The sequence below is a fragment of the Bubalus bubalis genome, chromosome 7 (assembly GCF_019923935.1).
Source record: "Bubalus bubalis isolate 160015118507 breed Murrah chromosome 7, NDDB_SH_1, whole genome shotgun sequence".
NCBI classification, from domain to species: Eukaryota; Metazoa; Chordata; class Mammalia; order Artiodactyla; family Bovidae; genus Bubalus; species Bubalus bubalis.
The window spans coordinates 97,040,485-97,053,680 of record NC_059163.1 but is presented as its reverse complement, the minus strand read 5'-3'; the positions used below and the strand labels follow the sequence as shown (position 1 = coordinate 97,053,680).

Below are 13,196 nucleotides of genomic sequence, written 5' to 3'. Positions count from 1 at the left end.
TAAAGGCAGGGATTTGTCTGTTTTATTCATTGCAAAATTAGTATTTGAATATTACAGGGTGAATAAGTAATTTTTGGAAGGCTTAGCATTCATTATATATAACAAAAAATCTTCAATCTATATATCTTCACAGAAGTCAAATATATTTATATTGCCTTTCACCCAACGAATTCAGTGGATGAGGTATCATTCTGAAAATAAGACATCCCCCAGACCGCAAAAGTAAAATTTAAAAGAATCAAAATAAAATGGGTGTTTGCATTAACAGTAGTTTCATTTTTCTTTCTTGTGCTTTTCTGCATTCTAGATTTTCTGCAATGGAAATGTATTATTTTGTAATCAGACAAAATAATCATTACTATTTTTAAAGAAGGTAATGGGTGAGATCATTTGCAAACACATGACTGAGGACATTTTGAGAACACTCAAGTCCAGTCCATGTTATATGGAGTTAATACCAGAAAGGAAAACACGGGAAGGCGAAAATAACTTAAAAAGCAGAAACCTAATCAGTCTGCCTAAAGAGAAACAAACACTTCTCAGAGGAGAGGTTGACAGCACCCACCTTAGGAAAAAAAGGGTGTTGAAGAGAGCAAGTTTACAGTGTTTGCTTGGTGCTGTCCTTGGAAGTATGAAGCCCTTGATGTGTACTGAACTCTGTCCCCCAACTAAATTCATAAGCTGAAGCCATAACCCCTCAACGTGATGGTGTTTGGACAGGGAGAATTTGAGAGGTAATTATATTAGATTAAGTCATGAGGCTAGAGCCTTCATGGTGGGATTAGTGACTTTATTAGAGGAGACAACAGAGAGCTTGCATATTCTCCTCCATTCCCATCCCCTCACAACCTCCCTCCTCCCACCACCCCGTGAGAACCCAATGAGAAGGAGGCTATTAGCATGCCAGGAAGAGAGCTCTCATCAGAGCCTGATCATTGCTGGCAACTCTCACATTTGACTTCCAGCCTCAGAACTGTGAGAAGATAAATGTTGGTTGTTTAAGTCACTCAGTCTATGGTATTTTGTTGTAGTAGCCCGAGCAGCTTAGATGCACTAAGTGGACTAAAATCTAAACTGTTATGTGGCAGGTAGGTTTCTGATACTGAAAGAGAATCTCCTCACTGATTCAGTTCATAACAATTTACTAAATGCCTACCCTGCTCCATATCCTGTAAAAATTGCTGAGGTTTCAAAGATGACCAAGTAAGGCTCCCACCCCTCAAGGGTTAATTTAATAGGCAACAAACCCAGAAACAAACTGAAAAAAGGACTACAAGTACTCTGATAGAAGTATGTATATGATACACCTTTCTTTCAGTCACCCAGGGGTTAAAGCATTGGTTTCTATCTGTGGTGGGGAGGGGTAAGTTTGATTGGCTTGAGTCAGCATTCTGTATCAAGTTAACTCTGAGTTTACCAACCAAGAAAAGAGCTGTGGTTTACTTTGTGGTGACAAAACAAACCTGAGACTTCACAGTGAGTCCTGCAGAGACCAACACAGAGAAAGTGAAAGTGTTAGTCATTCAGTCCTGTCCAATTCTTTGTGACTACATGGACTGTAGCCTGCCAGGCCCCTCTATCCATGGGGATTCTCCAGGCAAGAATACTGGAGTGGGCCATTTCCTATTCCAGGGAATCTTCCTGACCCAGGGATGGAACCTGGGTCTCCTGCATTGCAGGCAGATTCTTCACTGAGCTGCCAGGGAAGCCCACTAGACAGACAGCCACAAAGACTTGGTTGGTGGCGCTCACCAAGGAGGGGTAGGCAAAAAGTCACCACATGCTCTGAAAATGGCATAGGCTATGGGCAGTCACTTTTGGGGATTTTCAACTATTTCTACACTCTGAATTTCCATTTCTAATTCTTTCTTGGGGTCTTGAATATTTACAACAACATTCTTATTTGCTTATACTAACTGTATTTTGTATTAGTAAGTATTGAAAGCCTGTTATGTTACATGGAGAAGAGTTACTGGTGAACATGGGAACCTGCACTAACTGCAGCACCCTTGGGTCTCCCGTGCCTTTTGCTAAGTCCTAGTTATCCCCACATCCTAGCCGAGGTCCTACTTTCTCTGGAGGCTGTGCCTCAAGTGCTGCTGCTGCTGCTGCTGCTAAGTTGCGTCAGTCGTGTCCGACTCTGTGCGACCCCAGAGATGGCAGCCCAACAGGCTCCTCTGTTCCTGGGATTCTCCAGGCAAGAATACTGGAGTGGGTGCCTAAAGTGCACCTCCCCCTGATTTATGGGTTACTCCTGCTATGAGCTCCCTGGCACCCCTGTACTCTTTGCATCATGGCACTTATCACACTGTTTTGCAACTTCTTGTTTAATGGTTGCTATCCTCAATCAGACTATCAGATCCTTAAAGATGGTAACAACATTAGTCTTTATAATGTGCCTGGGCCACCAAAGGCTTTAGTAAATATTTGTTGGGTGACTCTAGTTTCAGAGCCTGTGAAAGTAGAGGACCAGATGAGCATTAAGTTTATGGTGCTACAACCAAGGCGCATCTGGCCAAGGAAGTTCACCTCTCTGAACTTTGGTATAAACTAGTCTGGTCCATGTTGAGAACATAAACACTAAGGGAATACAGTCCCATAGAGGAATCAGAGTCAGGCTGATGTAAAAATGAAAACTCTCTGGCTTCCTATTATGTTAGATTAATAAAAATTAAGCTGGTTTCGAACAGCTTGAAAGTCATGACAGGAAGGGTTGGAAGAGTAGTCTGAAGGGTGAATGTACCCTATACTCACTTCTGTCAGAGTACTTATAGCCCTTTTTACAGATTGTTCATATATTTGTCTCTATTAAATCAGAACCTTAGGTAGTCTAATGACAACATTATCCAAACATGATTATTCTAACAACTAGACAGGAGCTGACCTAGAGTAGAGGAACTTAACAAGTGATTCAAAAAAGCAGAAATGGTCAGTTGATTAAGTGGGATAAAATGAGACTTCTGCAGATAAGACTTTCTTATCTTCTCTACTGGCATGTCACAATTCCTGAAATTCCTGCCATGGAAGTCATTCTTTTGGTTAAAGTTACATCTTTAGATAGTCCTTGTTAACCTGCAAGAATATGCTACTAGGTGACGGTAACACCCAACACGATAGTACTTCTGGCTCTCAAATCTGGTCTTTTCATCTCCCGGGAATGTGAATGCTTAGTGAGAGATAATACTTTTCAGCTGGGTGGGTGTGATTATCACCAACAGAATGTAAGAGGAGAGATGTGTCTGCTGCCACATCACTTCCTTAAAAATAAATTGCTTGTCTTGGGCTTCCTTTTTTTTCCTTCTTCCTGAAGACTAGAAAGGGGACTTTTGTCCTAAGCTAGGGCACAGCAGAGTCTCAGGATGGAAGGACATGGGTCTCTGAATAAACCTCATGAGCAGAGTAACCCTGTCAACTGGTTTTGTAAGAGGAAAATACATTTTTCTATTTAAGTATTTAATTTTTCATTTCGTCATTATAGCAGCTTATCTTACCCTGATTAATATGGTATTCATGAGGCTGATATAGATTTAAAAATTAGCTGTCTCTTACCTAGAGAACAGGAAGAGCCTGGAAATGTGGGTCACAAAAAACAAAGGGCTGGGTCAGGACACTGCTTAGGTAGAAGGAAACTCAGATGAGCCACTGAAATGGGGGGCTCTGTGAAGCTAACTGGGGGGATAGGATTTAGTCTTTGAACATGGACAGGTGCAAGAGAAAGAACCAATTAAAATATTTTGTGTACTTTTAAAAATTTTTGGTGGGAACAATCAGAAATACTACTTCATAGAAAGACAAGTAAGAGAGGTAGAAATGGAAAAGAGGCAGATTAAGAGGGAAGGTAGAAATGGATGAAGGATTGTGTTATGGTATTTAAAAACAAAAAGAAAAAAGGGCCCAATACAATTCAAGGCATGAGAGGTTAGGTGACCATGAATTATGAAATTGTGATGGTAACACTAAGTCAGAGCAAGCTGTTGGCTAGCAAAACAGGACACTGAAATTAAATTGTGGTAGTACACTAAAGTATCGATGTGTGCTCAGTCACTTCGGTCCATGCAACCCCTGGACCGTAATTTGCCAGGCTCCTCTGTCCATGGGATTTCCCAGGGAAGAATACTGGAGTAGCTTGCCATGTCCTCCTCCAGGGGATCTTCCCAACCCAGGGATCAAATCTGTGATTCCTACATCTACTGTATTGTAGGCAGATTCTTTACTGCTGAGCCACCAGGGAAGCCCAAAGTATACATGTCCCTATACAAGCTAAGAGATAATGATGAATAGTTATCTGAAGAAAAAAAATAAGGAAGGGAGCAGGTTGCAGATGTAGAACATTACCACCATCCCGGTAATAGCTAAAAATGCTGTTTAAAAAAAAAAGCCACACTCTGGTTCTATTAATTTACACTTAAACACTAAATATGTCAATATCCATCCGGATAAAACTAGTCTCTGCTAGTTGACAAAAGCAGGCACTGACAGCATGCTTCTGAGGGCTGTATTCAGCATTCTCTCTTTTCACCTCTAAACTTGTATAGACGTCTCTCCTTGATCTTCTTCATCTTTATTTTGTTCAGCTTTCTGCAGAAGTCTGGGGCCGAGCAAACCAATAAGTAGGCTTCCAACTGGGGCTGTGATGAGGATGGACAAAAATGCCACTGTCAACACATCCATTCCATATCCTTCTAACTGTTTCTCTCCATGTGATCTTGCTGTGTCCAAAGCCACAGATCCTATTGCAGCCTATGAAAGGTTAAAGGTAAAGTTGGAAGCATTATAAGACAAGCACATAGAAAAAAGGTGAATTATGTTATCATTTGCAAAAACAAATGTCTTATTCTTTTGCTCAATTATGAAAGTTCTCTTAGTCCTCTTTCAAAATGTACTGCAGTTGACTTTAATGATCTGAAAGCTCTCCCTGCCCTTGCCAAGGGAAAGAAGGATGATTCATATGTACCTATTTGAATAAGGCAAACTTACAAAAATATCAGGCAGATATATTTCAAAACACCAGGCAAATACAGACTTAGGATATTAATTAACCATAACAAGATTATACTAAATTCCTCCTGAATAAAGATGAAAGTTACTGGTCATCTCATTCTTTCATCTTTAGGAATTTGGAATTAAGAAAGGATAAGATGAAAAAATGCAGTGATATTTATTGGAAGATAGTGAAGTTTTAAATGAAAAAACGTAAGTATTGCTTCAGAGCCTAAACTGCTGGGAGCCGGCACATTGCATATTGAGTGAGGATCTGGAATAGCTCAACTGGAATTCTATCACTTCCGGGAGCCAGCGTGAGGCACTCCGCCCATGACAAAGGTCATGAGGAAGGAGGCTCGGCATACGCAAAGGCGGGATCGAGCCTCAGGAGTCCCCCTGGAAATTCTCGAGCATCTACCCCCAAAACCAGAGTCTGCCTACTTTCTGCTTTGTGCTTTCACCTACACCTCTGACTTTACGGGGGGCTGTCCCCCACTACCTCTCTCTGAAAAAAGAGTTAGCTTACAGCTCCAGTTAATAATTCTTGGGTGTGACAGTGTTTAACCTACAAACTCCTTTGAAAATCCTCTAGCCTGCCTGAATAGGTTTTTCCGGCCACATGTGATTGTTCAGAGCCTCCCAACTGTGAGAGGCAGGAGATGTTCTAAACTGCCTAAACACAGATTCCTTTGAGTAGTTAAAAGATTGATTAGAAATTGTATTGGTGAAGGGTTTTTCACTTGTTGGGCCAATGTTTGCTGCTAAGTCTCCATACTCCTTACCTACTGTGTCCTTGGCAGTGTATTGATTGATATAATGGGTGTATAGAAATGTAAAATGCAGCTTTGTTCAATGCTTTTTGGAAGGCTGGCGCCTGACTTTGGAATAATCACCTTTAGAGAAAGATAAGTTTCTTAAAATGTTAACAGGCCTCCGGGCCAGAAGATGATGTCTATCACCTGAACTTTTGCATATGATAAGTTTACAGGAAAAAAGCCTGGCTTGCTGCATGACTCTACCCCTTCCCCCATTATCCTCTATGCATAACTTAAGGTATAAAAACTACTTTGGAAAATAAAGTGCGGGCCTTGTTCACTGAAACTTGGTCTCCCCATGTCACTCTCTCTCCCAAATTCCAGCTGAGCGTCCATCTGGAGCGCGGATGTCCTCTGCGACCATTTATTTGCCTGGGCTTCTAAGACCCACTCGAGAAGGTGTCTAAGGTGGGGCACCTTCCGCTATTCGAGAGGGCGCCTGCGGCCTCCGTGGTCAGAGCTAACCTGGTGTCACGGGTTATATTGATTTTCCGCGTAAACCAAGCCACTCAGCTTCTTTTCTCTACTGAATTTCCTCACTGAGCTATCCTTATTTTATTACTCTTTGAATCCTTAATTAAAGTGTAATTAAGCAGTTATTCCCTGACCCTCGCCTAGCCGTCTCTCCTTCGAATACCCTGGATCAGCCGGGGCTGGTCCCCGGCACTAAACTAATTGTTAAACATTAAGAAACTTGAAAGTGGTAGGCACCTTTGAAACTTGAAGTTGATCATATTAGGAATTTGATTAATTTTTTGCTTTAGGAATTGGTGAAATGTTTTATTTAAAATTTATCTATTGGGAGGTATTATGAAAAATCTTTTAGAGACAAAATGCAATATTATCAGTGCCACAAGGGAAAAATATATTAATCAACCTGGTTATCCCCTTATTTCACACAACACAACAATGTTGATCTCCAGGACAACACAACAGAAGAGAAAATATCAGTGTGGATAAGACACGTGGCAGAGACTACTAATTGCCCATGATATCTGAATGCCCCTTTACCCTTCTATAATAGAAGTGGCTGAGTTTTAGCTGGTCACATTGCTGTTCAAATAGAGACTTCTTTTTTTCAGTCTTCTTTGCAAATAGTTGTAGCTATATATCTAAGTTTTGGCCACTGACAGGTGAGCAAAAGTAATAAATGCTTCTTTTAATTGTTCCCTGAAAAGAAATGGACCTTACTATTTTCCCCTTGCCATTGGATGGAAATGGTGAAAGCTGGACTCACGGATGAAAGGCACAAGAACAGCAGTTACCTTGCCAGCTCCGGAATGGTCATTCTTGACCACTGGTTAGAAAGACATAAAAAGTCTCTCATTTAGTCCCTGCGTTTGAGGGCTCTTTGCTATGGTATATCACCTTGTGCCAGAACTAATTCAACATTTCATGAATGCTCAGCAAGAACTGTACACATTACAATACACATTTCCCTTTCAGTTCTCTGTTGTATGTATAAATGTGTATGTGTGTGTATGTTGAGAGGGTTTGTATATTTACTAAGATGTCATTTAAAGTATACTTCTTATGGGTCATAGACAAAAATAGTTTAAAGAACACTAACATGGAAAAAATATATAAGAAAGTCTTGTTTCTTGTGCAGTGGCAAAAGAAGAAAAAGGGAAATTCTATACAATAATTGTTTGAGAACATGTGTTATTCAAGACATCCTAGATAATTTCTCCTTAGTTTAAAACTTGTTTTCATAGCGGGAAAGTGCCATCCTTCAAATTTTAACTTTAGAAACAAATCTTTCATACCAAAGCAACTAGAGTGATTTTTTTTCTACATGCTAAAGTTACCAGAGGCAGTGTGGAGGTGGGAGACACTGTTAAAAGGAGAAACTACTTTTAGAGGGAGAAACTACTCTATGTACCGTACTGTATTAACTTCATAGCATTCTTAGCCACTATGTTTATATCTCAGACTCCTATGAATGTACAATTGAAAGAAAAACTTCTCTGGAATAATGCCCTAACCCTGCAGCCACACAAAATCTGACATATTGTTCCAGAGCAGCATACACATCTCTCAAAGCTTCCTAAATTAACATCTGATTTTCGTTTCATGAAACAAGAAATTTATACACTTAAATAATCACAAAATAATCAAGGATGAAACAAGTAAGTCTCATTACTTGTAATTAGTTGGAGAATATACAATACCATCAGGGATATGTTACATTTGCAACAAACGATGATCTGTACAGTTCTAATTTAATTAGCAATTACAGGTATGCTACCAAATACCTGGCAAATCCTTCCAAGCACCTATTGGTTAGTGCCTTGTTCACTGGAGCGCGCAAATTTTGGGTCATATGATTGTTTGTCAGGAGGTTCAGCTGGTTTGAAAATTTTAAATGTCAACTAATAATTGAGGAAATAAAGCATGTTCTGAGTTATTTCTCAATAAATCTTTCTCCATTATATATAAAGACTGTAGTCAAGCATAACTGATCATCAATCATACAGTCACATTTCAATACTAAGATGGGCTATGTTATTTATTGAAATGAAGAGAGTTAATAACTATCTCTGGGTTATTTAGAGAGCTCTGACTGATAAAATTTCAAACTCTTCCTTCCTGCTATGTACTACTACTTTCTAGTAGTATAGGGATTTATTGGATTTTTAGTTGCACTCTGGTGATCTAAAGAAATTTAAATGAGCTGTCATACTTAATGAATCAATAAACCAAGAATAAAACTTTTAAAGAGTAAATCAGTATAAAATCTTATCATAAATCAAACTTCATATACTTATTTTCACCAAATTTGAACAAGCTCTCTCATTAAAAATTTCAAGATATCATATAGAAATAGGAATTAAAATCCATCATTACCTGGACTGTGGCCTTTGGAAGCCATGCAAAAGAAATAAATATCTTTTCCTTAATGTTAAAACCAGCAAAACACACCATCAGATATGTGACCAAAATTCGTATTAATACTGCAATGCCCAGGGTGGCAACACAAAGACCTGTAAGAAATACTCAGTTTTCAGACATAAGGAAATACTGAGGGGAAGAAAAAAACCCTGAATCTCATGGTTACTGATTCAAAATTCTTTCAATAGAAGCCTAAAAACATTCAAAAAATTAAAAAGATAAAATGTCAAGGCATAATCTATTAAAACATCAATATTAAGGATCAATCAGACCACTTGTTTAAAAGAAGGTATTTCCCCTTGATTTTTTTAGTAATATGTGAAAGATTTATTTAGACCTGAAGAGAAACCAGAGTATTCCCCTAAAATAAAAACAGAAATTAAACATATTTAAATTTTTACAAAGGAGATTTGAACGTTATTTTATGCTTTATAGCAAGAACAACACTTTCTTTCATGTGTTTATTTTAAAAGAATTTATACAATAATAACTATACATGGCAGGATTTGGACTAGGTACTAGTACACAGAAATGTAAATACACAGACTCTGCTTCTATGAACATCAAAGACAGAAACATAAACAACTAATTAATATACTATAAGGCAAATACAGTTTAAACATACTGGTAAGAGGGCATAGGAGAAGAAAACATTAATGTTTTTAACAAAGTGGTTGAGAATTCTTTACAGAACATGAAGAGGTGATATTCAAAATATTTATGAGCCAGTATGGATGCAATGAGCCAATCAGAACAGAGCTGGCTGGGCACTGACCAATCAGAACAGACATCAGCACTCTACATATACTTCATCATACTGGTGTGTATACTGACAGCCTATTAGCCCTGGTTGTCATATACAGCTACTTCATTCAATCAGCATTTAGAATTCTTTGCTGGTAAAGTTAAGTTCATCTTGATGTGCAAAATAAGGGATTGTGATTTGGCCATTGCAGGCTACTGGACCTGAGAAAGCCACAGCTAAAGTGACTGCTAACTAACAGGGTAATATTTTAAAAAGTAACATTGGTTGAGTATTTACTCTGTGCCAGGTTCCATAGTCAGCTTTAAGTGCACTACTTTACTAAATCCTTACAAGCTGTGGGGTAATTAGGCTCATTTTACAGTTGAAAACAATGAAGTTCAAAAAGGAACAGAAAATTGAGAACAATTTTTTCAAGTTGAAAAGGCTTGTAAAAGGGAAAGACATTGCAGGAAGCTCTATATAATCTGCAATAAAGTTTTTTTTTTAAACAGAAAAGTTTTGTAGCTTTTTGTTGGAGGATACTCTCTCAAGTTGGTATATTTTCAAAGGTATTTGTTGCTGAAGTACAAGGTACAAAAGAGATAATACCATTCCCAGGAGGGAACATTGAAGGTTTGGGGAGAAGATGATGAGGAAGATTGAGACATATTGAGTTTAAAGTTTTGTGGGGCTTACAAGTGGTGATGTCCAAGCAACCACTGGATATACAAATTTAGAGATAAAGATTTTGGAATTATATAGTTTATAATCAAAGTCACTGTGCAGATGAGCTCGGGAAAGTGATAAAGAGTGAGAAGCATAGGAGCAGCAATTAAGCCATATATACTGTAAAGACTCAAAGGGCACTAGAAAATACAAAGTTTCAAACTTCAATGTGAAAGTGTTTTAAAGAGGTTAATAGCATCAAATGCTGATATGAGATCAAGTAAAACAAAGACTCATAAGTATTCAGTGGATTTAATAACATAAATCCACTGGTAAGAGCAGGGTTGGCTGTGTGTTAGGGCAGAAGCTAGACTTAAATGCACTGAGGAAGAGAAAGAGAACTGAAATGGAAAAGTGGAATATAGGTACCCTTTTGGAAAAGTGGAATATAGGTACCCTTTTGGAAAAGTTTGAAAAGAGGAAGAGAGAGAGAATGGTAGGTGAGGAGAGCAGTGAAAGGAGAAAGGATGTATATACATATATATATGTACACATATCCTTTATAAATATATATGTGTGTACTTATTTAAATTTTGATTGTGATAAAACATACTTAACAAAAATCACCATCTTAATCATTTAAAAACTTACAGTTCAGTAAGCATCAAGTTAAACATTCATGTTTTTGTGCAACAAATATCTAGAATGATTTCATCTTGTAAAACTGAAACTCTGTACCCATTAGACAACAAATTCCCATCTCCCCATTTCCAAGATCCCTGGCATCATTCTACTCTACATTTCTATGAATTTTACTCATATAAATAAAACCATACAGTATTTGTCTTTTTATGATTGGCTTATTTTATTTAGTGTGATGTCCTCTAGGTCCATCCATGCTCTAGCATGAATCAGCATGAATCAGAATCAGGGATGATATTATTTCAAGATAAGAGAGATTAAAATCCATATTTAACTTCTGAAGAGGAGGAAACTGTGACAAGTCTACTTGAAGATGTATGAAAAAATGGGAAGAATCTATGCATGAGATTCAGAAAGAGGTGGCAGGGAACAGGAGCCCCTGCATGGATGGGAAAACAATGTGATGCAAGGAAAGGAGGAAATAATGAGTATACATGCATAAATTAATTTTTAAATGAAGTGCTATGAATTAAGAGAGTTTTAACATGATGGCTAGCAAATGTGTGGGCTTCCCTCGTAGCTCAGTTGGTAAAGAATCTGTCTGCAATGCAGGAGACTCAGCATCGATTCCTGGGTAGGGAATCCCCGGAGAAGGAAACGGCAACCCACTCTAGTATTCTTGCCTGGAGAACAACCACCACAGACAGAGGGGCCTGGCAGGCTATAGTCCATAGGGTTACAAGAGTCAGACACGACCGAGCGACTAACCACCACAGCAAATGTGTGAATGAATAAAAGAATGAATGAACAAACATTTCTATTCTATGGGTACCTATTATTACATATTATAGGACTCACTAGTTATCTTTAAGATTCTGGCTCTTGATCAGGGCAAGGCTACATGACCATTTTTACCCTTGGGAAAACAGACCTGCATTTCACTGACGGTAGTCAACAGTGTCACTTTTCTTTACAAGGAACAATATTAAAGGTGTAAAATTTACTGTCTTAGATTGACAAACATTATTTTCTAACCAACTACTCCGATAACAGGAATCAGTGGACACATACCTACTAAAGATATTTCAACTGAATATAAATAGAAAGAGTTGATTTTAGCAAAAGTAGTACTTTGAAATTCTTACCTATAGTTTCTGGTCTGAGAGCTGTAATTAACACCTCTGCTCCAATCAGTCCAAAGAGAAGGGGCTGAAAGATGTCCCAGGCAACTGCTATAACTTTTTCAACATCTGTCTAAAAGAAACACACACACACACACACAGATTTTCATTATATGAATTCAGAAGTTCTAAGAACTTTACTAATTTGAAATTTGAGTCAATTTGACCTGTGACAGCCTTTACCTCTGTATTATCTATAAATCAGTTAGTTCAAAGGCAACAAAAAATTGCACAAAGACAGTTCTAATACAATTAAGATATTATGTGAGATACTTTAGTGTTGGTTTATACATAAGAATGAATTATAGAATCTTACAAAGTAATCTTAGGACTTCTGCTTCTGAATACACAATCTGTGTATGTGCATATCTTATAATGAGTATTATCATATTAATTATATTCTTATTTCATTTAATAGTTTAAAATTTTGTTAATTTTTACTTAACAATATGATTTAAAGGCTTAATATTTGTGCATATATCTAGATACTCACCTCATAATTGCTGCACAGTAAGCTGTGGTATGGAAACACCATAGTTTATTCAGTAATTTCTTTATTTATAGGTCTTTGTTTCCAATTTTACCTTTATAAAAAAATGTTGTTTATGGTTATCTCAAATTATGCACAAAAGCACAATCCAGGTATAACAAAGTGCTGTGCCAGTTATTGATTTATTGCTATTTGGCTCCTAATCTGCCTTTCCTTGTTTCTCTGCAGAAAACGGAGCTGGGCCCTTTAAATAGTTCTCCTTTGTCAGCTGGTACCATATTTAAAAAAAGCAAAATGGCTGTCTGGGGAGGCCTTACAAATAGCTGTGAAAAGAAGAGAAGCGAAAAGCAGAGGAGAAAAGGAAAGATACAAGCATCTGAATGCAGAGTTCCAAAGAATAGCAAGGAGAGATAAGAAAGCCGTCCTTAGCGATCAACGCAAAGAAATAGAGGAAAACAACAGAATGGGAAAGACTAGAGATCTCTTCAAGAAAATTAGAGATACCAAGGGAACATTTCATGCAAAGATGGGCTCGATAAAGGACAGAAATTGTATGGACCTAACAGAAGCAGAAGATATTAAGAAGAGGTGGCAAGAATACACAGAAGAACTGTACAAAAAAGATCTTCATGACCCAGATAATCACGATGGTGTGATCACTGACCTAGAGCCAGACATCCTGGGATGTGAAGTCAAGTGGGCCTTAGAAAGCATCACTACGAAAACCAGTTGAGCTATTTCAAATCCTGAAAGATGATGCTGTGAAAGTGCTGCACTCAATA

General features: G+C 38.0%; 1 protein-coding gene across 8 annotated transcripts in view; it reads right to left on the bottom strand.

Moving 5' to 3' along the window:
* Positions 1 to 13,196, bottom strand: part of SLC9B2 (solute carrier family 9 member B2) — a 67,438-nt gene continuing 54,242 nt past the window's right edge. For 7 of the 8 annotated variants that reach the window (XM_025290349.2, XM_025290351.2, XM_006047314.3 and 4 more), the window contains 3 exons: positions 11,889 to 11,997; positions 8,646 to 8,782; positions 1 to 4,740 (listed from right to left, as the gene is read on the bottom strand). In XM_025290349.2, the coding sequence (XP_025146134.1) occupies positions 4,522 to 4,740; positions 8,646 to 8,782; positions 11,889 to 11,997 (465 nt within the window). In that variant the 3' untranslated portion in view covers positions 1 to 4,521. The remainder of the gene's footprint in view (positions 4,741 to 8,645; positions 8,783 to 11,888; positions 11,998 to 13,196) is intronic. The other variant, XM_025290352.2, reaches the window with a different exon arrangement.